General features: G+C 43.4%; 1 protein-coding gene across 2 annotated transcripts in view; it reads right to left on the bottom strand.

The window, feature by feature from the left end:
• Positions 1–22,008, bottom strand: part of VSNL1 (visinin like 1) — a 125,783-nt gene that overhangs the window by 56,874 nt on the left and 46,901 nt on the right. For both annotated transcript variants that reach the window (XM_068974325.1, XM_068974315.1), the window contains exon 2: positions 14,993–15,159. In XM_068974325.1, coding sequence (XP_068830426.1) covers positions 14,993–15,154 — 162 coding nt within the window. In that variant the 5' untranslated portion in view covers positions 15,155–15,159. The remainder of the gene's footprint in view (positions 1–14,992; positions 15,160–22,008) is intronic.

Here is a 22,008-nt window from a genome sequence, read left to right as displayed (position 1 = left end):
GAGGAAATGATTTCTAAGATGGGTCAATGATATAGGATCCCAGTACCTTTCATCCTTTCAAAAAGTCAGAAAAATCCAATGATGTAAAACAGCTTCACACCGAGAGATCCAAATATAATTTTTTATATTTAAGTCCAACCCTGTAATAGGAATGGGCTGTTTCTTCTTCTTTGGCTCTGTTTCCAATTAGAAATGTATTGTCCTTTAATAATTAACTGAGGAACCAGAGATCAAATGGCCAACATCCATTGGATCATCAAAAAAGCTAGAGAGTTCCAGAAAAACATCTACTTCTGCTTTATTGACTATGCCAAAGCCTTTGACTGTGTGGATCACAACAAACTGGAAAATTCTTCAAGAGATGGGAATACCAGATCACCTGACCTGCCTCTTGAGAAATCTGTATGCAGGTCAAGAAGCAACAGTTAGAACTGGACATGGAACAAAAGACTGGTTCCAAATAGGAAAAGGAGTATGTCAAGGCTGTATATTGTCACCCTGCTTATCTAACTTATATGCAGAGTACATTATGAGAAATGCTGGGCTGGAGGAAACACAAGCTGGAATCAAGATTGCCGGGAGAAATATCCGTAACCTCAGATATGCAGATGACACCACCTTTATGGCACAAAGTGAAGAAGGACTAAAGAGCCTCATGATGAAAGTGAAAGAGGAGAGTGAAAATGTAGGCTTAAAGCTCAACATTCAGAAAACAAAGATCATGGCATCTGGTCCCATCACTTCATGGCAAATAGATGGAAAACAATGGAAACAGTGACGCTTTTTGGGGGGGTGGGGCTTTAAAATCACTGCAGATGGTGATTACAGCCATGAAATTAAAAGACGCTTGTTCCTTGGAAGGAAAGTTATGACCAACCTAGACAGCATATCAAAAAGCAGACATATGACTTTGCCAACAAAGGTCGGTCTAGTCAAAGCTATGGTTTTTCCAGTGGTCATGTGTGGATGTGAGAGTTGGACTATAAAGAAAGCTGAGTGCCGAAGAATTGATGCTTTTGAACTGTGGTGTTGGAGAAGACCCCTTGGACTTCATGGAGATCCGACCAGTCCATCCTAAAGGAAATCAATCCTGAATATTCATTGGAAGGACTGATGCTGAAGCTGAAACTCCAATACTTTGGCCACTTGATGAGAAGAGCTGACTCATTTGACAAGACCCTGATGCTCAGAAAGATTGAAGGCAGGAGAAGGGGACAACAGAGTATGAGATGGTTGGATGGTATCACCGACTCTATGCACATGAATTTGAGTGAACTCTAGGAGTTGGTGATGGACAAGGAGGCATGGCGTGCTGCAGTCCATGGGGTCGCCAAGAGTTAGAAATGACTGAGCAACTGAAAGGAATTAACTGAAGAGAATAGCTAACAGGAGAGTAGGTTCTTCTGGCTTTAAACCCTCATACAGAAGCTGGAGTTGAGGCATGTCCTTTTAGATGTTAATTGGAGAGATTAGGAAACAGCTCCTTGGAAAGCCCTCCCCCCAGCCCCTAGGGTGTCTGTTTCCTCTTTTGTAAAACGGGGAAAGGGTGGACTCTTTCCAACCTTAACCTGAGGCTGCAGAAGTTGAGGTATTCTCTAAGAGCATTCCTTTGGATGGCACGGCTGCAATGATCATTGCTATCTCTCTAACTGACACCTACCCTATCATGGGAAAGTAAAGTCCCAAGGTGTGGAAGCCATTCAACATAGTTTCACACCCTTTGAGACAGAAGAAGGTTATCACTTCCACCCTTCTGGGATAAATGCTCCCTCTAATGCAAGACGTGCAGGAAATAGCCAGCTATTCCCTGAGACAGTCTCACCGTGATAAAGTATCTTTGCAGTCTTACATGGGACCTTGTTTTCCCAGAACTGTAACTTTCTTGTCATCTCTTCCTTGAGATTTCAGACCCCAGCTCTTGTTTTCCATATTAATTCAAGTTGAAGTGTAGCCTGGATCATGTTGGCAAACATTCCAAGTGGAAATGGATTTCCAGGTTCTCACTAAAAATTACCACGTTCTCACCAGCTCAATCTGGATAACATTTTGTGCCTTATGTAATGTCTATTTCCCAAAGGAATTAAAATGCTTCTGTATATCGCTCTGCCCAACAAATTTTTAATAAGGACTGCTCCTAATTACCTCTTATGAGCAAGCAGAATCTGAATCCCCAAAAACCGATTACCCAAAAATCTTTTCTTGAGCTAAGAGTATTATTTTCAAAATGGATTGAATCCAGTGTTGAGAAGCAATGCTACATTTTATTTTGATAGATATCTGATAGGGGAGCCAGCTCTTGATGCCACAGCCCAAAAGACTGGCTACTGGGCATCTGGAAGCCTTCCCACGCTCAGGTGCCTAAGATCAAGTCCTGATCAGTCTTACCTGGGCAAGGATAGTCACTGTTTATAAAGTGCTTTGGTTGGCTCTCACATGATATACGAAGGCTTCGAGTAATTCTCTCCATCCGAAAGATGAGGAGTCTGAGGGTCAGAGTAGTTTGTTGACTTAACAACATTTAAGCATAAGACATTCCCAAGTTCACAAGACCAGCTAAGGGAAGAGCCAGGTACACTTCTAGCCTTCTCATCAAACCACATCACACTGAAGTGTGTATTCTGGCAAAACACTGACAGCAGCATAGGCTCTGAAGAATGAAGAAAGCTTCTATTTAGAGAGAAGGTGAAAAAAGCTTACAGAATTTTGTTGCAAAACCATAATGTCTTGAGCTGGATGCAGGTGAATCAAAGTCAAAGGAACTCAGTGGAGAAAGATTCTTCTGGCTTTGAGGGCAAGGAGATCAAAGGAGACTCTTTCAGGGCGAGACTGAAGGAGGAAATAGAACAGGCTCTATCTTGAAAGCAGGACTCCATCTTGGGCCAGACTGTGGACTTTGAGCTATATGCCCAGTATCCATGGAAACGACATACCAACGGAAAACCAGGGCCCCATTGCCTAAAAGAATACCCTTATTATCTGTGTAACCAAATAGAATCATACATTCTATTATGCTTATTGAGGTATGACCACAAGCCTATTGATGATTGTCCACTGTTACCTAGGCTTAAGGCTTATGAATCAGGGGTTAACTTTGATTGTATCTTTCTTTTTCCTTTGTTCAGACTAGTTTCAGGGAATTTTGGGGAGGTGGGTTTGGACACGTACGCTTAGGGAATATAAGGTTTTTCCAAAAACTGGTCGGGGTCCTTGGCTAAGAGGAGACTGACTCTACCTTGGGCCCGCTGGTGTAATAAACTGCACTCTACTATCTGCATTGTCCTTCTGAGTGAGTTTGTTTCCCGGAACGCGTGGCTACAACCAGACTTCTGAGCTGGTCCTAGAAGGATGGCTGGGTGTGGCGCACATGGCTCACAACGAAGTAGACAGAGAAACTCCCAGTGCTTGTTCCTGACTGTGACCCAGAGGACACAGGAAGCACTGCAAGGAGGGGAGAATGCTGCTTGCAAGGTGGCTCACGTGTTTGACTCTGCTGGCCCCTCTGCAGGTCAGGTCTCCTGACTTTCCAACTCCTATGGCTTCAAGTGAGGAAACACTATGTCCAAAGTCTGGCTCCTCGGTCATGGAGAATCAGGAGAGCTACCAGGCAGATGGAAGCACTTTAGAGTGATCACAAAGGAAGGGAAGACAGGGAGGGAGGGAGAAGAGGGGGAAGACACCAGAGAGGAGGCCTCTGGTGGAGTCCTGGTGGGTATGAGCTTTATCTTCAACAGGCGGTTTTCCAGATTATCTCAGCAAGCTTCTGCCGAGAGGTTTTGGTGAGTGAGTTTATTGTGTTTTGTTTCATTGTACTTTTGTTTCAAGCTAATATGCTCAATCAGAAGGGCCTCCTGCCAGCATTATGCAAAGGAGCTCTCAAACACAATAGTTTTTTTTTTTTTTTTTTTTGAATTTTAGCTTTTGTGATTCTGGTCACTGGGATTTTGGAGTTTCTAGACAGACTGACAGCTCCTGTCCAAATCACTTCTCTTTTGAGGCTCAGCTTTAATATCTCCTTTTCCACCAGCCCTCCCCGGGCCTTCATGTCCTTCCTTGTCTTTCATGATCTTGATAACAATAGCCCCTGTATCATAGGTGTGTGTATGTTTGTATATAAAAAAACACATACTTATATATATATCATACACACACACACACACATATATATGTATGTATGTATATATACCAGAGAAGGCAATGGCACCCCACTCCAGTACTCTTGCCTGGGAAATCCCCTGGACGGAGGAGCCTGGTGGCTGCAGTCCATGGGGTTGCTAAGAGTCAGACACAACTGAGCGACTTCACTTTCACTCCTCATGGATTGGAGAAGGAAATGGCAACCCACTCCAGTGTTCTTGCCTGGAGAATCCCAGGGACGGGGGAGTCTGGTGGGCTGCCATCTGTGGGGTCGCACAGAGTTGGACACAACTGAAGAGACTTAGCAGCAGCAGCAGCAGCAGCAGCAGCAGCAGCAGCATGTATATATATACCTACTCATTTATAGGGGTTTCCCGGGTGGTGTTAATGGCAAAGAATCCACCTGCCAATGCAGGAGACTCAAGAGATGGGGGTTTGACCCCTGGGTTAGGAGGATTCCCTGGAGAAGGAAATGGCAACCACTCTAGTATTCTTGCTTGGGAAATCCATGGAGTTGCAAAGAGTCAGACATGATTGAGGAACTGAACACACACACACACACACACACACACACACACACATACCTCATACACTCAACCTATAGACTTCTTAATAGGACCAGATCATAGCCACTTGAGGTCAAGGATCTGTGATGTGTTCTGTAGACCCAGAGCCTACACAGCATCTGGCACATAGGTACTTAGGAGAATGAATGGCAAACAGATACATTTCATCCCCGTGGGGCCTTCCCATTTTCATGGGGCTCTGGACAAAATACAGCTTAAATAATGGGCCCTGAATGAATCAGGAAAGCATCCCCAACAAACTGAAAACAATTTCACAGAGTGCAGTCTAGAAGCTTTTGTTCTTTTATTGCCTACAAAGTTTATTTGAAAGTCTAGTATAGAAGGGAGATCTTCCCCATTTGTCTCATGTCAGTTGACAACCCGTAACTCTGCTCTTACGGAAATTCGAATGTTCAGCCTGTTAATGATACAAGTATCTTTGGTGGTCCTTAACATTTTCAGACCCTGATGGAAAAGACCCTAATGCTGGGAAAGACTGAAGGCAGGAGGAGAAGGGGATGATGAAGGATGAGATGGTTGGATGGCATCACTGACTCAATGGACATGAGTTTGAGTAAGCTCCAGAAGTTGGTGATGGACAGGGAAGCCTGGCATGCTGCAGTCCATGGGGTTGCAAAGAGGTGGGCATGACTGAGCGACTGAACAACAACAACAACATTTTGAGAGCTTGCAAAGAACCCTTTATAAATCTGAGGAAGGGAATTCTCTGGTGGTCCAGTGATTAAGAATCCACCCACCAATGCTGGGGATGTGGGTTCGATTCCTGCCCTGAGAGGGTTCCACACGTCACAGAGCCACCCAACCTGTGTGCCCCCACAACTACTGAGCCTGTGAACCTAGGGTCCAGGAACCACGACAACAGAAGCCACTGAAATGAGAAGCGCGTTGACTGCAACTAGGGAGTGGCCCCTGCTGGCTATAACGAAAGCCTGCACATCAACGGGAGATCCCGCACAGCCAAAACTAACTAAATAAAATAAAGCAAATCTGAGGAAGTTATCCCAAGAGGGTAGATACAAAATTTTACATTACAGGCCAGTGTCTCTCAAAATATCATTCATGGGTTTTCTCTGTTAGGACTATCTTTGAGGTCATATTTCCTTCTAATAGTAGATTTTTAAACATAAGAGCACAATTTCAGAGTAAACTGCTAAAGCCATAAAGCGAGTTAGGCGTAATGTGTGTCATGTTAGTCGATCAGTAGTGTCAGACTTTGTGACTCCTTAGACTGGCCTGCCAGGCTCCTCTGTCCACGGAATTCTCCAGGCAAGAGTACTGGAGTGGGTTGCCATGCCCTTCTCCAGGAGATCTTCCCAACCCAGTGATCAAGTCCAGGTCTCCCACATTGCAGGCAGATTCTTTACCATTTGAGCTACCCAGGGAGCCCTTCAGCGAATTAGCGTTATTATCTGGGAAATCTCTCTTGTTCTATTAAAATGTCTTCATCATCAAATGTTTAGATGCTCCTGATTCTATGATAGCATTTTTTAAAAAATTTTGTTTTAATCCTTGTCTCTGGGTAGTTATATCATCAGAATTTGGGGGGTCGAGATTTGTATTTCTTAAGTTTTAGGCCCCGACAATTGCTCATTGAATGGAATTCCAATTATATTTTATTGCAAAATAAACATAGTTTTGTGAAGTGAAAAGCATTATACAAAAAAAAAAAAAAAAAAAAAAAGATATTCCAGCTCTACCAGGTTCTGAGATTACCAAGGGCAAGTCCTAAGACAGAGAACATGTTACAGAAAGCATAAAGGAAATGGGCCTTGAATGACTAAATGAATGGATAAACCCAGTCTTTGAAGGATAAGCTGCAAGAGTATTTTCTAATAACCAAATTACAGGAGCTCTTCAGGAAACGACTGCTTGGATGGACACATGGAGTCACTAGGCAAGAACTCTTCTGTTATATTCAAACTGTTGGATTAGAGATGATTCAAAGGCACTCTCGGGCCCTCCCACCTGCCTCGGTTGCCTAACGCTTAACACTCTTGAGGAGAAAATTTGGTGCAATTGTTTTTGCTTGGTGGAAAAACAGTGGCTCGGTGACCTCAGGTGGCACTAATGGTGAAGAATTCGCGGGCTGATGCAGGACATGCAAGAGATGCAGGTTCAATCCCTGGATCAGGAAGACCAACTGGGGAAGGAATAGCACTTCATTCCAGTATTCTTGCCTAGAAAATTCCATGAACAGAGGAGCCAGGCCGGCTACAGTCCATGAGATCACAAAGAGTTGGACACGACTGAGCGACTGAGCACAGAACAGAACCAGAAGAACAATCCTTGGCTATTTAGTTAACCTCTGAGAAATTATCTCTTTCTTCATCTGCAAAATGATATGCAGGAGAGACTGAGCAGGTAGGAGCAGGTAGAGGGGTGTTGGGGACAGGACACCAAGTGGTTGGTGGGACTGAATACAGAAGGTCTGGAACACCACACCTTATTCTGCCTGGTAGCAGGGAGCTGGCAGAGGCCACTGTGCTGGAGAAAACACAGAACTCAGTGGCTAAGAATCTCAGGGCTGGGGATGTAGCCTCGCGGTGGATCCTGCTACCCTGGAAACATGGTAGACAACACTATTTGATTCAGGCTCATTTTCCTATTGAACCTCCGCAGAACCTCACTTCCCCCTCTATAGACCGGTCTATGCTGCCACTGCCTTTGGCACAAGAAATAAAACCTATTTTCCACCTTGGTTCTCTGAGAGTAAATGAGCGGATCACCTGTCATGATGGCAAAAACATCTTGTTGTAGGTTGCAAGTCATTTTCACTTCCTTTCTTTCCTTTGGGACTCCACCGCTGAGGTGACAGGCCGAAGCTTATTATTTCCATCAGGTAGATAAGGAAAACAGATTCAGAGAGGCAGAGTTCTGGAAAATGTAGCACAGCTAGGATTGAATCTCAGGTCTGCCAGATTCTAAATCCCATGATTTTTTTAAACTTACTCTCTTTTTTTTAAAAAAAGTTGGAGTATAGTTGCTTTATAATGTTGTGTTAGTTTCTGCTGTATAATGAAATGCATCACTTATGTGTATGCATATATCTCTTCCCTCTTGGACCTCCCTCTCAGCCCCTGCCCTATCCCATCCATCTACGTCATCACAGAGCACTGAGCTGAGCTCCTTGCGCTATATAGCAGGTTTCCACTATCTGTTTTACACGTGGCAGTGCGCATATGTCAAATACTGTGTATTAATGCACGTGAATTGTGGAGCTGGAGAAGACTCTTGAGAGTCCCCTGAACTGCAGGGAGATCAAACCAGTCAATCCTAAAGGAAATCAACCATGAATATTCATTGCTGATATGACTGATGCTGAAGCTGAAGCTTCAATACTTGGGCCACTGACAGGAAGAGCTGACTTATTGGAAAAGACCCTGATGCTGGGAAAGACTGAGGGCAGGAGGAGAAGGGGACGACAGAGGACGAGATGGTTAGATAGCATCACCAATGCAACGGACATGAATTTTGAGCAAACTCTGGGAGATATTGGAGGATAGAGGAGCCTGGCATGCTATATAGTCATGGGGTCACAAAGAGATGACTTAGTGACTGAACAAGTGGAATCTAGAAAAATGGTACAGATAAAGCTATTTGCATTGCATTAATTAACTTCTTACTTTAATTTGCCATCATGAAATTACATCTACCTTCCGCTTGTGCCCCAACGACATGCATCAGTGTCATTCTGCCTTGGCTTGTGGTTAACTGTGTCTCTACAATTAGCTTCTGAGTTCCTGAAGAGCAGGCAGGACTATCCTTTAGCCGCTTCTCTATGCCTCCACCACAAGGCTTCTCGAAAAGGAGATACACAGCCAGCGTTTATTATTTATAGGTCACTCACCAAACACTGATGCTTGCTCTGTGGCAGGCCCTGTGCTAGCCACCAGGTTTTATGTTAATGGAAGTGAGCTGAATGTCCTCTATAACAGTGGTCCCCAACTTTTTTGGCACCAGTGACAGTTTTTGTGGAAGACAATATTTCCATGGACTGGGGGTGGGGGTGGGGTGGGATTATTTCAGGATGATTTAAGTGCATTACATTTATTGTGCACTTTATTTCTGTTGTTAATACTTCTTGTTGTTATTACAGCAGCTCCATCGCAGATCATTAGGCATTAAATCCTAGAGACTAGGGACTCCTGCTCTACAGGACTGATGAATGAAACCTGCAAAACTGTGCCCCATAGGGTTAACAGAAATCCTTGACTTCTGCAGAACAGCAGATAAGGGAACAGATTGTTAAAAAAACAAAAACAACAACAAAAAAAACCACCCTGCTTGTAACCTGCCTTTACTGATTAAGCTTGCTTTAGTGTTTTTTTTTTTCTTCTTTAATTGCATTCCCTCCAAGTTTCACATAGCGAGGTAATAATATCACAACACTTCTTAACCACTCTTATAGATAACTCCTCTGACTAGAATCACTATAGGATCAACGGGCACTTAAGCTGTTTTCCAGAAACCTGGTGTCAACTCCTGTCTATTCAGGCTGACTAAAGCAGGTAGGGACCACTGACGCTAAAACTGGGCCTGCACAGTTGTCTGATGAGTGACTTTTTGATGTCAGAGGGCCAAAACACCTATCCTCAGATCTTGCTAAAGCACCTCCATTCCTGAACATGCATCCCATGAAAAAGCATGTAACCGGGACACACCTGCACAGAATGCTGATAACTCACCTTTTCTCTACCTCCCATCACCTTGCCCCAGGCCTCAGACAATCTCGCTTCTTTATATATAAATATCTCACGCCCTTTGCTTTCAAGGCAGTGGATCTGAGACTCCTTCTCCTGCATGTTTTGTCAATCAGCTTGGCTGTTTTGTCAATCAGCTCCTTGGTTGGCTGTCTTGAGTCAGCTCTTTCCCTGCCACAAACCTCAGCATCTCAGCATTTGGCTTGCCGTGCATCAGGCAAATGAGCCTGGTTCGGTTAACACCAGCCGCAAACCAGGAAGGACCATGCCCAGCCCCGTGTTTTTCAAATCACACTCCAGCAGCTTGTACAGTGGATGGGCTTGGAGGGAGGGTGATGAGAGGCTGCCAAGAGAATCCAGGGGACAGGCAGGGCCATGTGCTGCTGGGCGAGTCAGGGACCCCATCTTTAATGTCCATCCTGATCGCCACTTTTCTTGTGACATTGGGAAAATTATCTACGTTTTCTGAATTTCAGTTTTGAACAGTTCCAAAGAGAGACTGGATGGAATTTCTTTATATTTTGCATACAAAGTCTTTTGAAGTTGAGGGTTTGTGGTTTCTGGCCTTGCAGGGGGCAGGTGGGGAGGCCTCTCTGGTTACCCTGCTCCACCCCACACTCTCATCACAGCTGACTCTACAGCAGTGAGGTGACTCTCCTGAAGCCTAAAAGGGGTCAGGTCAGCAACAGTAAAGGTGCCAGGCTGACCTCACAGATAGAGGGCAGAGGCCACCGGCAGCTTTGCTCACTCAGCTGGATTCCAGGATGTCTTACTGTTCAGCCTGAGACAGAAGGAACTACTGAAAAAATGCCTATTCACCAAGATAAGGACTGTGCCTCGGTGAATGTTTGTACTTTTAAGCAGCATTAAAGGAAGTGAAAAGCAAAGGAGAAAAGGAAAGATATAAGCATCTGAATGCAGAGTTCCAAAGAATAGCAAGGAGAGATAAGAAAGCCTTCCTTACCGGTCAATGCACAGAAACAGAGGAAAACAACAGAATGGAAAAGACTAGAGAGCTCTTCAAGAAAATTAGAGATACCAAGGGAACGTTTCATGCAAAGATGGGCTCGATAAAGAACAGAAATGGTATGGACCTAACAGAAGCAGAAGAGATTAAAAAGAGGTGGCAAGAATACACAGAAGAACTGTACAAAAAAGATCTTCACGACCAAAATAATCATGATGGTGTGATCACTCACCTAGAGCCAGACATCCTGGAATGGGAAGTCAAGTGGGCCTTAGAAAGCATCACTACAAACAAAGCTAGTGGAGGTGATGGGTTGAGCTATTTCAAATCCTGAAAGATGATGCTGTAAAAGTGCTGCACTCATTATGCCAGCAAATTTGGAAAACTCAGCAGTGGCCACAGGACTGGAAAAGGTCAGTTTTCATTCCAATCACAAAGAAAGGCAATGCCAAAGAATGCTCAAACTACTGCACAATTGCACTCATCTCACACGCTAGTAAAGTCATGCTCAAAATTCTCCAACCCAGGCTTTAGTAATACGTGAACAGTGAACTTCCAAATGTTCAAGCTGGTTTTAGAAAAGACAGAGGAAACAGAGATCAAATTGCCAACATCTGCTGGATCATGGAAAAAGCAAGAGAGTTCCAGAAAAACATCTATTTCTGCTTTATTGGCTATGCCAAAGCCTTTGACTGTGTGGATCACAATAAACTGTGGAAAATTCTGAAAGAGATGGGAATACCAGACCACCTGACCTGCCTCCTGAGAAACCTGTATGTAGGCCAGGAAGCAATAGTTAGAACTGGACATGAAAAAACAGCCTGGTTCCAAATAGGAAAAGGAGTACGTCAAGGCTATATATTGTCACCTTGCTTATTTAACTTCTATGCAGAGTACATCATGAGAAACGCTGGGCTGGAAGAAGCACAAGCTGGAATCAAGATTGCCAGGAGAAATATCAATAACCTCAGATATGCAGATGACACCGCCCTTATGGAGAAAGTGAAGAGGAACTAAAAAGCCTCTTGATGAAAGTGAAAGAGAAGAGTGAAAAAGTTGGCTTAAAGCTCAACATTCAGAAAATGAAGATCATGGCATCTGGTCCCATCACTTCATGGGAAATAGATGGGGAAACAGGGGAAACAGTGTCAGACTTTATTTTTTGGGGCTCCAAAATCACTGCAGATGGTGATTGCAGCCATGAAATTAAAAGACACTTACTCCTTGGAAGAAAAGTTATGACCAACCTAGATAGCATATTCAAAAGCAGAGACATTACTTTGCCAACAAATGTCCATCTAGTCAAGGCTATGGTTTTTCCTGTGGTCATATATGGATGTGAGAGTTGGACTGTGAAGAAAGCTGACAGCCGAAGAGTTGATGCTTTTGAACTGTGGTGTTGGAGAAGACTCTTGAGGGTCCCTTGGACTGCAAGGAGATCCAACCAGTCCATTCTAAAGGAGATCAGCCCTGGGTGTTCTTTGGAAGGAGTGATGCTAAAGCTGAAACTCCAGTACTCTGGTCACCTTATGAGAAGAGTTGTCTCATTGGAAAAGACTCTGATACTGGGAGGGATTGGGGGCAGGAGGAGAAGGGGATGACAGAGGATGAGATGGCTGGATGGCGTCACCGACTCGATGGATGTGAGTCTGAGTGAACTCCGGGAGCTGGTGATGGACAGGGAGGCCTGGTGTGCTGCGATTCATGGGGTCGCAGAGTTGGACACAACTGAGCGACTGAACTGACTGAAAGGAAGCATTTTCTTCCCAGCCCTTCTCCTGGGCCTTCATTACATAAACCACATCTTTCTCTGTTACTCTCCCTCCTAACCTATCAGACCTGTCTTTCTTTCTTTTATTCTTTTCCCCTGTGGAAGGAAGTGGCATATTTCCTCTGTGATTCTTTTTTGTATTTTGTCCTTGGACAACTCTCAAAGGAGAGGAAGACTTTGCCTACTTTCTGACTACTTGATAACCAGAGCAGCGGCTGAGTTTAAATAACGGTTGTTAAGAGCTTGCCAAGAATCTAAACTTCATCTACCAGGATAAAACCTCACCTTCTTGGAAAAGAGTCTGCTCTGAGGTGGACTGGGGAAGGTAGAAACTGGGGCTGATGTTGGTCCATATACATCAATTGTACCATAAAACACTGAGGGATATTTAATGTTTATACACACTCCTCCCTTGTCTTGAGGTGGATTTTATTTTCATTGTGGAGTCCCTCCAGCGTGTAAATAAAATACTTCATTTCCTGCATTTGAACTATTTCCTCAAAGGCAAAATTGCTCTCACTGTAAACAAATAGTGAGAAACACACAGCTCTCTTAAACACAGAGTGATAGCCTGCATGACCTTTCCTGATAGGAAAGTGGCTTTGACAAATCTCATTTATTTGTACTTGCCTTGGGGCTGAGGGAAGACAATGAGGAGGCACAGGCTCAGTCCTGGGTAATAAAACGATAGAAGATGTGACTTTGAAAGCTATGGAGAGTGGTATAAAAATTTAGGAAAATGACCATCCCACTTCTGTGCAAAAGGAATTTATGTCTATTTATGTCAATGATAAATGCATTTCTCAGTGCTTCCATATAGAAGATCTCTACACACTAAAACCAGTGGCTCAGATCATCTTAGAAATGTCACAGTGATCTTATAACATGCACACCTGCCACTTTTTGTCCTTTCTACACACACGCAAAGAGAGAATTTTATAGATACCTCGAGCTCTCAGGGGGTCAGCTCTGGATTCATGATAATCATGGATTCTTGACATTCACTAGTATCCCACACTTATTGCATTAACAAAATTAATAATTTTATAAGTACCTGCAAACCCAGCCCCCAAAGCTGTGGCTAAGACTTTGACACAATCTGTATCTAACCATGTGGCTAAACTTCTGTCTCACCCTTTGCCTCTTATGCATGGGAGGCAACCATCAATTTCAATCCTGTCTTCATCACTCTTTTCTTTCTTTTTTGTGTGATTTTATTGCTTTTATTTGTAGTTCTATAAAATATATTTTTATCTTATCTGTGTTTAATTTAAGGTATTTTGAGACTGACTTTTAGCACTTAATGTTTCAGTGTTGCTGAAGTTCAACTGTTTGGATGACTGTGTGAGTATACCACAGTTTATTTTCCACTCTCGTTGTGATGGGCATTTGGGTTGTTTCCCAGTTTTGCTATTGTGAATGGTACAGCATATCTTTTTTATACGCACAGGAAGGTATTGCTGGAGCAAAGGCTATGTGAGATGTTCAACTTCAGGAGAGAATGACAATGTTTAATATTTTATATGATCATCCCAACACACATACATGCATGTGGATGGTTTATATTGCTCAAATTGGTATTCACTGCATTTAAATGATAACAGTACTATTATATATTTGGTATTTTAGTCAGAAAAAACTAAAAGAAAAACAAAAAAAATGCAGTTCTTCCAAAGCCTCAAATTATCCAAGTATAAAGAAAAAGGAATGTCTCAGATCATGCCAAATCTAGAACCAATACAACTGATAAACTCAGAAAAACTGAAACAACATCACTGCAGAACAAATCCTTTCATGAAACGGTTTTATCTAATGCCCATGGCTTCTCTGGTGGCTCAGTGGTAAAGACTCTGCCTGCCAATGCGGGAGACACAAGTTGGATCCCTGGGTTGGGAAGATCCCCTAGAGAAGGAAATGGCAACCCTCTCCAGTATTCTTGCCTGGGAAATCCCAAGGACAGAGGAGCCTAGCAGGCAACAGTCCATGGGGTTGCAAAAGAGCTGGACTCGATTTAGTCACTAAACAACAATGGGGGAATTTCAACTTCTAAACAGTAGAAAATGCTGGGGAGAATTCATATTTTAGAACTTGATACAATGATAGAATACCATCCATGCTGACCTTAATATACATCAGAACTCCCTACTTCCTTTTAAATTCAAAGCTTTGGAGATCTATATATTTTTCTTATCTGCAAATAAAGGAACCTTTGTTGCAAAAGCCCTCCCATGCACTTCCTCTTTAACTGAGGTGTGCTGTGCTGGGGTTAGTCACTTAGTCATGTCCGACTTTTTGCGACCCCATGGACTGCAGCCCGCCAGGCTCCTCTGTCCATGGGGATCCCCCAGGCAAGAATACTGGAGTGGGTTGCCATGCCCTCCTCCAGGGGATCTTCTGAACCCAGAAATCAAACCGGGGTCTCCTGCATTGAAAGCGGATTCTTTACCAGCTAAGCTACCAGGGAAGCCGGAGAAACGTATAGATACCTTTAACAAGCCAAACGATACAAAACAATGCTTGTCCATAATCATCAAGAAACACTATTATCTGGGATTTTTACTCTTCTTTACCAGATACTATCAAAGTCTGAACTCTGTTCGGTGTTTTGATTGAACAATTACTCTTCTTGTTCAGAAATTGCTTGACTTATCTCTGGAACAAAACACATTCCTTCACATTTTTAAAAAAATGACCATTTTTCTTTTGGGGTAGAAAACCACCGGAGTTGAACCAAACTGGCTACTTGGAGTTATAATTCCATGTGAAGCTATAGTTGATAAAGACAAGGTTTTCTGGCCTGAAAAAATTTTTTAAAGGTTGAAAAATATCTTACCTTCACATAGAGTTGCTGAAATTCCTCAAGATTCAGTCTCCCGCTTGGACAGTCCTTGAGAAATCCTTTGTACCACTGCTTGAGTTCATGCTCATTAAACTCTGTGCTCTTCACCAGGTCCTCCATCACTTCAGGGGCCAGTTTGCTATTCTGTTTCCCCATTCTGCCTGAAGAAAAGCAAATTAATGCAATTAGTGCTGTGGCTGTGATCATTTCAAGCTTGATTAGGAGCCAAGCTAGAGTTCTGAGCAGTCCCTTGGTTGGCAGTCCCTCCAGTGTGTCTGATCAGTTTCCCCAAGTCTGTTTCCTTCTATTTGATATTCTAGAAAAGAGACGCATGAAAAAATTTTTCTCAAAAGGCTATTGACTTCATCTTCCTTGATCACGTGTCATCTTTTACACACATTGACTCCCACAAGGAAAGCCAATCATCTCCTTTTATGCTATTCAGGTAAAGTATATGGAAACTGTTTATAATCTCATTTTATGAATTATGATTTCTTAGCACTTACTGCCTAGAGACCTAATTCTGCATTTAGTTTGCAGGGTTACTAAGTGGGGCTACTGACAAGAACAATAAGAAGGCTTTATAGGCAAATCATCAAAAAATTGGCTTTGAAAACATGATCAGCAATGGTGGGTATTCTAATTCTAAAGTTTCTGCTGTTTTTTCTTTTTCAAATGGAAACAGCTCATTTTTACTGGTCACATTAGCTCTCTATTTCTCTTCTCATTTTCAGAGACTTCTACAACATTGCCTTCAGTGTTGACAACCTCTGGGTGGCTTTCTTTTTTTTTTTAAAGATTGGTTAGTGAATTTCAGTTGGTATAATTTCATTCTTTTATTATTACTGCTGCTGCTGCTGCTGCTAAGTCACTTCAGTCGTGTCCAAATCTGTGCGACCCCATAGACAGCAGCCCACCAAGCTCCCCCATCCCTGGGATTCTCCAGGCAAGAACACTGGAGTGGGTTGCCATTTCCTTCTCCAATGCATGAAAGTGAAGAGTGAAAGTGAAGTCGCTCAGTCATGTCCAACTCTTAGCGACCCCATGGACTGCAGCCTACCAGGCTCCTCCGTCCATGGGATTTTCCAGGCAAGAGTACTGGAGTGGGGTGCCATTATTACTGCTAGTAAGTAAAATTAATAGTGCATAAAATAAAATATAAAATATATCAATCATGTGCCAGGTTGTGTGACCAACATCACTCTCAAGTGTAGGTGGGCAGAGCATAGGTTTAGAGTTATCCCTGATTTGGCCATTTATCTTGTGTGCTGCTTGCTGCTGCTGCTAAGTCACTTCAGTCGTGTCTGACTCTGTGCGATCCCATAGACGGCAGCCCACCAAGCTCCCCCATCCCTGGGATTCTCCAGGCAAGAACACTGGAGTGGGTTGCCATTTCCTTCTCCAATGCATCAAAGTGAAAAGTGAAAGCGAAGTCGCTCAGTTGTGTCTGACTCTTAGCGACCCCATGGATTGCAGCCTACCAGGCTCCTCCTTAGAGAAATATTAATTATCTGCTTTGTCTTCAATTTCCTTCCCCAAAAAGCACACATTAAAAAAAAACAAAACACAAAAAACTCTATCAGATTTACTGTGATGGCTAATTAAGAAATAAGTAGGTAAACAAAGACCAAAAATTATTCCAAAATTAGTGAAGGGAAATTAAAGATGATTTAAATTTTTCCCCTTTAATAATGTTGTTTTGTAACAAAAAAGAATGAAAACAAAACAAATTAACCACAGGGTGATTTAAAAATCAAGTTAGACTTGAAAATACGAGGGGTCACCAGAACAAGAAAGGTATCACAAGATCTTTAAAGTCCTGTTAGAGGAGATAAAAGGTTTAGAAGAATTTACCTAAGCAGATCTAGCCCTTTGACGTGCTGGATACAAATTCTCTACCAGGCCTTCAGCAGGCCTACACTTGCAAAAGCCCAAGAGGGGTAATCTTACCACATACCTTGTTAGTTTTTTTACCTTCTTCTAAAACAGATTCCACACCTATTGTCAGTCACCTGCCCTAACACTGCACAATTCTTTCATTGTAATGAAACCAAACCACTCTTGCTGCTTTCAGGAGAAGATTTCCTCTTGGGAAGAATACAACACGGTAAAAAAAATGCCGTTAAGATGGCCTTTTGCTTTCAAATGCTTCTGTTTGAGAAAAGGACCTGAGGATCAGCAACAATGACCTCCGGAGTTTCTCTACTTCTTTTTGCTGTTAATTTCAAGTTCCAAGTCTCTTATTAGCAACTGTCTCTTAATTATAAGTTTCTGTGGGATTCCACAGCTGGATATGGAAATCAAGTGGGTACTCAGGTGTCAGATTTAATTAATCTGGGTAAGAAAACTGTAATTCATGGTTTTCTTGATAATCAAAAGATATGTTACCCAACTTTTCAGTACTTCTCTTTGCTCTTTTCAGTAGAGAAGTACAAACTGTCATTTTTGAATTAGAATCTCACCTAATAATAGCTACTGAACCCTGACAGTGGCTGGGGGTAGACAGTATGTTGAACACTTCATAAACTTGACCTCTAGCCCCATGACAACTGAACAAGTGATTAGAGTGGCTTTCTTCTATAAGTCATACAACCAGAGCTAGAGTTTGAACCTGGAACTGTAAGGAAGATATCAGTGCACAACTACCAAGAGATAGGTGGTTGGAAGATATTTCTGGAGAAGGAACAGGAGCAGAAGCAGGAAGGTTTGAGACACTGAATCAGTGTCCTTTGGCGCTGAAAGAAGGGATGAGAGAGGAATCACTTTGCCAGGCTCTTGTTTGGAAAAGCCTGTTAGATTTGCCAAAACCACAATTTCAGAAGTGAGTTTATGTGAATGATGGGAAAATGGATTAAGCGTTATTAAAAACCTCCCCTCCCAAGGGCCATTAGAAGGTCAACAGTGTGTCAGCTTCTCTCTTGAGCAGGGAAACTTGGATTCTCCAAGGATCACTGTGATGCCTTAAACTGTTCAGTTGACCCAGGAGAGAATGGCCTCTTACACATAAGAGGAACACCATTAGCACCATGAATCACAGTTTTGGAGACTCAAACGTATAATCTCATGCAACTTGGTTATGGGTCATGGTCAGTATCATCACTCAGGTGAGCCAGGAAATGAGTGAATCATACAGAAAATCAAGTTCTGGCCTGGATCTGCGCAGCCTGCCACTGCCCTTCTTAGGTTTTGCCTGGATTAGTAATCCTCACTGGGTTCTCTAACTGTAACCTGGCTTCTGCATGGCTGCTTGACAGCATTTCTGAAATGCAAACCTCAACATCTGATCTTCTCCCTAAAACCCTCAGCAGCTCTCCACTGCCTACAGGATGTAGCCCCGGTTTGCTGGCACGGCACAGTCCTGCCTATTCATAAACTCATTTTCTGCCAACCTGTCTTTTCATTTCACACGCCAGCAATAATCAACTGTTACAGGTCCCAGGACTTGCATGCTTCCACACATTCATGCTTGCCATGGGCTCTTCCTTTTCCTGGGATATCATCCTCCTTTGTTTGCTCAGCATACTTCTTTGAGTAGTCTCAGTTTCACATACCTCCTCATCTGTGAAATCTTTGTGGACTTTCCAAGGCTTTCCAAAGGATTTTCTTTTGTCCTAGGCATCTCCCTTCCCTTATAAAATCTTCCATGATCATTATTTCTCTACTGGATTGTTAGTTGCTTGAGAGGACTGCTTTATTTATTTATTTATTTATTTTTAATCTTTGCAGCCTGGTACCTCATACTAGATGCTCAACAAATATTTTTTGAGGGAATGAATGAAGGATACATGAGCCACTATAAAGGAGCTGGTCACTGGTCTTCATTAAGTTATGGGATTTGGTATGTTTCTTTCTGGGAAAATCAGCCTCATAATAATTATACATGAGGAAAGTTAGTGCAACCATAAGTATAAACATAGGGTGCAGATGGCCGATGGGAGGAATATTTCATTTAACTGTATAGAAAACAGCCTGCTCTTCTAAGAGATTGTTTCCTTGCCTGTCTTCATCATTACATTCTACATAGCTTGAAGTCAGGGCCTGTGCCTTTGTCTTATCATCCTCAGTATTAGGTACAAAGGTGGTGCTTAGTTATATGGTTTTCCCAGTAGTCATGTTTGGATGTGAGAGTTGGACCATAAACAAGGCTGAGCATCAAAGAATTGATGCTTTCGAATTGTGGTCCTGGAGAAGAATCTTAAGAGTCCTTTGGACTGCAAGGAGATCCAACTAGTCAATACTAGAGGAAATCAATCCTGAATATTCATTGGAAGGACTGATGCTGAAGCTGAAGCTCTGATACTTTGTCCACATGATACAAAGAGCTGACTTATTGGAAAAGACCCTGACGCTGGGAAAGATTGAAGGCAAAAGGAGAACGGGGTGGCAGAGGATGAGATAGTTAGACAGCATCACCAACTCAATGGGCATTAGTCTGAGCAAACTCCAGGAGATAGCGAGGACAGGGAAGCATGGTGAGTTGTAGTTCATGGGGTCTGAAAGAGTTGGACATGACTTAGCCACTGAACAACAACCACCATACTGGAGTTGCAATGATGTGGGCCAAGTAGTCTTCATTATGAGACTGGGATGAAAGGAAGGGTAAAAATGACAGTAAAGCTTAACATGTTCCCTAAAGCTTCCATGACATAGTGGGGAGCTATTTATCCTCGCTCTGTTTCTAGTTAAATCTGTGATCTTGGGCAAGATCCTTTCCTCCTCTGTTGCTCAGTTCTCCAACTGAAAAATGAGTGAGTTGGACAAGATAATCTTAAAGGTCCTTTTAACCCCACCATTCACTGATTGCAACATAAGTTTTTGAAGTACGAAAAAACGAGTCACAGACTTCCATGTGGCTTGTCTCTAAGGAGTCAGGGCATGTTGGCTCTGTGGATTCTTTCCCTGAAAGGCAGTTGGTATTTGAGAGTCTGTTACTTAAGAAGAGAGGGAACAGAAACAGGAGTGTATTATTTTTAGGCTAGGGCTCCAGGCTATAAGATAAAGGGCAGCCCAGGGCCAAATCAAATCACTCCTCATGGTTTGAGTTATCATAGAGAGAGTTTTGGCACTAGGCACAAAATGGGACTGGTGGAAGGGTTCTGATGGGCAAGAGGAGACCACCAGGAACAGACCTGTGGGCGAGGCACCAAAGTGCAAATGATAATCAGAAAAGACCACATTTTTATACACTACAGCTTGCAAAAGGCTTTTGTGTAACAATATTTACCCATATAACAATTCTGTTGGCCACCTCATGCGAAGAGTTGACTCATTGGAAAAGACTCTGATGCTGGGAAGGATTTGGGGGCAGGAGGAGAAGGGGACGACAGAGGATGAGATGGCTGGATGGCATCATGGACTCGATGAACGCGAGTCTGAGTAAACTCCGGGAGTTGGTGATGGACAGGGAGGCCTGGCGTGCTGCGATTCATGGGGTCACAAAGAGTCGGACACGACTGAGCGATTGAACTGAACTGAACTCGCTTCAGTCGTGTCCGACTCTGTGCAACCCCAGAGACGGCAGCCCACCAGGCTTCCCGTCCCTAGGATTCTCCAGGCAAGAACACTGGAGTGGGTTGCCATTTCCTTCTCCAATGCAGGAAAGTGAAAAGTGAAAGTGAAGTCGCTCAGTTGTGTCTGACTCCTAGCGACCCCATGGACTGCAGCCTACCAGGCTTCTCCATCCATGGGATTTTCCAGGCAAGAGTACTGGAGTGGGTTGCCATTGCCTTCTCCAACAATTCTGTTAGGAAGAGATAATTATCATCCCTTTTATTAGTGGGGAGTTTGAAGCTCCTCAGAAAGATGAAGTAATTTACCTTAGCTCCACAGCTAGTAGAAAGCTTGAAAAGTGAAAGTCGCTCCATCCTGTCTGACTCTTCGCGACCCCATGGACTATATAGTCCATGGAATTCTCCAGGCCAGAACACTGCCTTTCCCTTCTCCAGGAGATATTCCCAACCCAGGGATCAAACCCAGGTGTCCCGCATTGCAGGTAGATTCTTTACCAGCTGAGCCACAAGTACAGAGTAAATGGGTTGTCTCAAACCCCACTGATTTCCAGACTGTCATCTCTTACCTGGATACTGCAATCACCTCTTTATTGGTCTTCCTGTCTTGTGTTTGGCCACTTCCCATCCATTTCCTGCCCTGTCTGGATAACAGGTTTCTAGCACAGAAGAGGCGACACATGTAAGAATGCTCTAAGGAGAGAACTAGGAAACTTCTTAGAAGGGGGAAGAGACCCCCTAGAAGGCCTGAGAATCTCCCACGACCATCTTTCCTCCACGGACCCTTTCGGTCTTGCAGAGGATTCAAATTAAATATATTTTTGTATGGTGTGTGTGTGTATTGCCCTGAATCTGTCCCCTGCCTACTCTGACATCTAAGCCCAGCTTCTCAGGTCACACCAAGGCTGGCTGTGTGCATTGAGACACTCAGAATAGCACGCCTGGCTTTTCCCAGGAACCTGGCCATCAGCCTGGCTGAGTCTTGGTGAGGCTCATGTAAAGACTAGGGAGCTGCGATGGGGATGGTGCCACCTCACATGCAGGTGGACAGCCGGATGAGCACCATTGATAGGGAAATAGTCCTGGAAATAGAGTTCAGATTGGAGGACGAAAGATCTTTAGGGGCACAGGTGGGAGGCCTAAGGAACATACAACAGTGCCTGGTATGGAAGGAGTCTTGAATGGAGTTACGGTGGTTCTAGTGCCAGGTTACCTGGGCCAGATCTGAATGAGTGAAAAGTGAATGAGTTGCACAAGATAATCTTTAAGATCCTTTCGACCCCACCGATCCCTGATTTGCAACCAAAGTGTGGCAAGTACGAAAACACAAGTTAAAGACTTCTAATTGGCTTGCCTCCAAAGGTTACATCCGGCTTTCTTTCTGGGCCATGGGATCCTTACCTGAACATGGAAATAATTGGAGAAGCCTGGCTTTGCTCACGCTTAAACTTCTGCCTGGATTCCCCTTTCTTGTTCTTACCACCTGCCCAAATCTTGCTCCTT

Source organism: Capricornis sumatraensis, chromosome 1, assembly GCF_032405125.1.
Source record: "Capricornis sumatraensis isolate serow.1 chromosome 1, serow.2, whole genome shotgun sequence".
NCBI lineage: Eukaryota > Metazoa > Chordata > Mammalia > Artiodactyla > Bovidae > Capricornis > Capricornis sumatraensis.
Note: the sequence above shows the minus strand (reverse complement) of the source record. Positions and strands in the feature narration are given on the sequence as shown.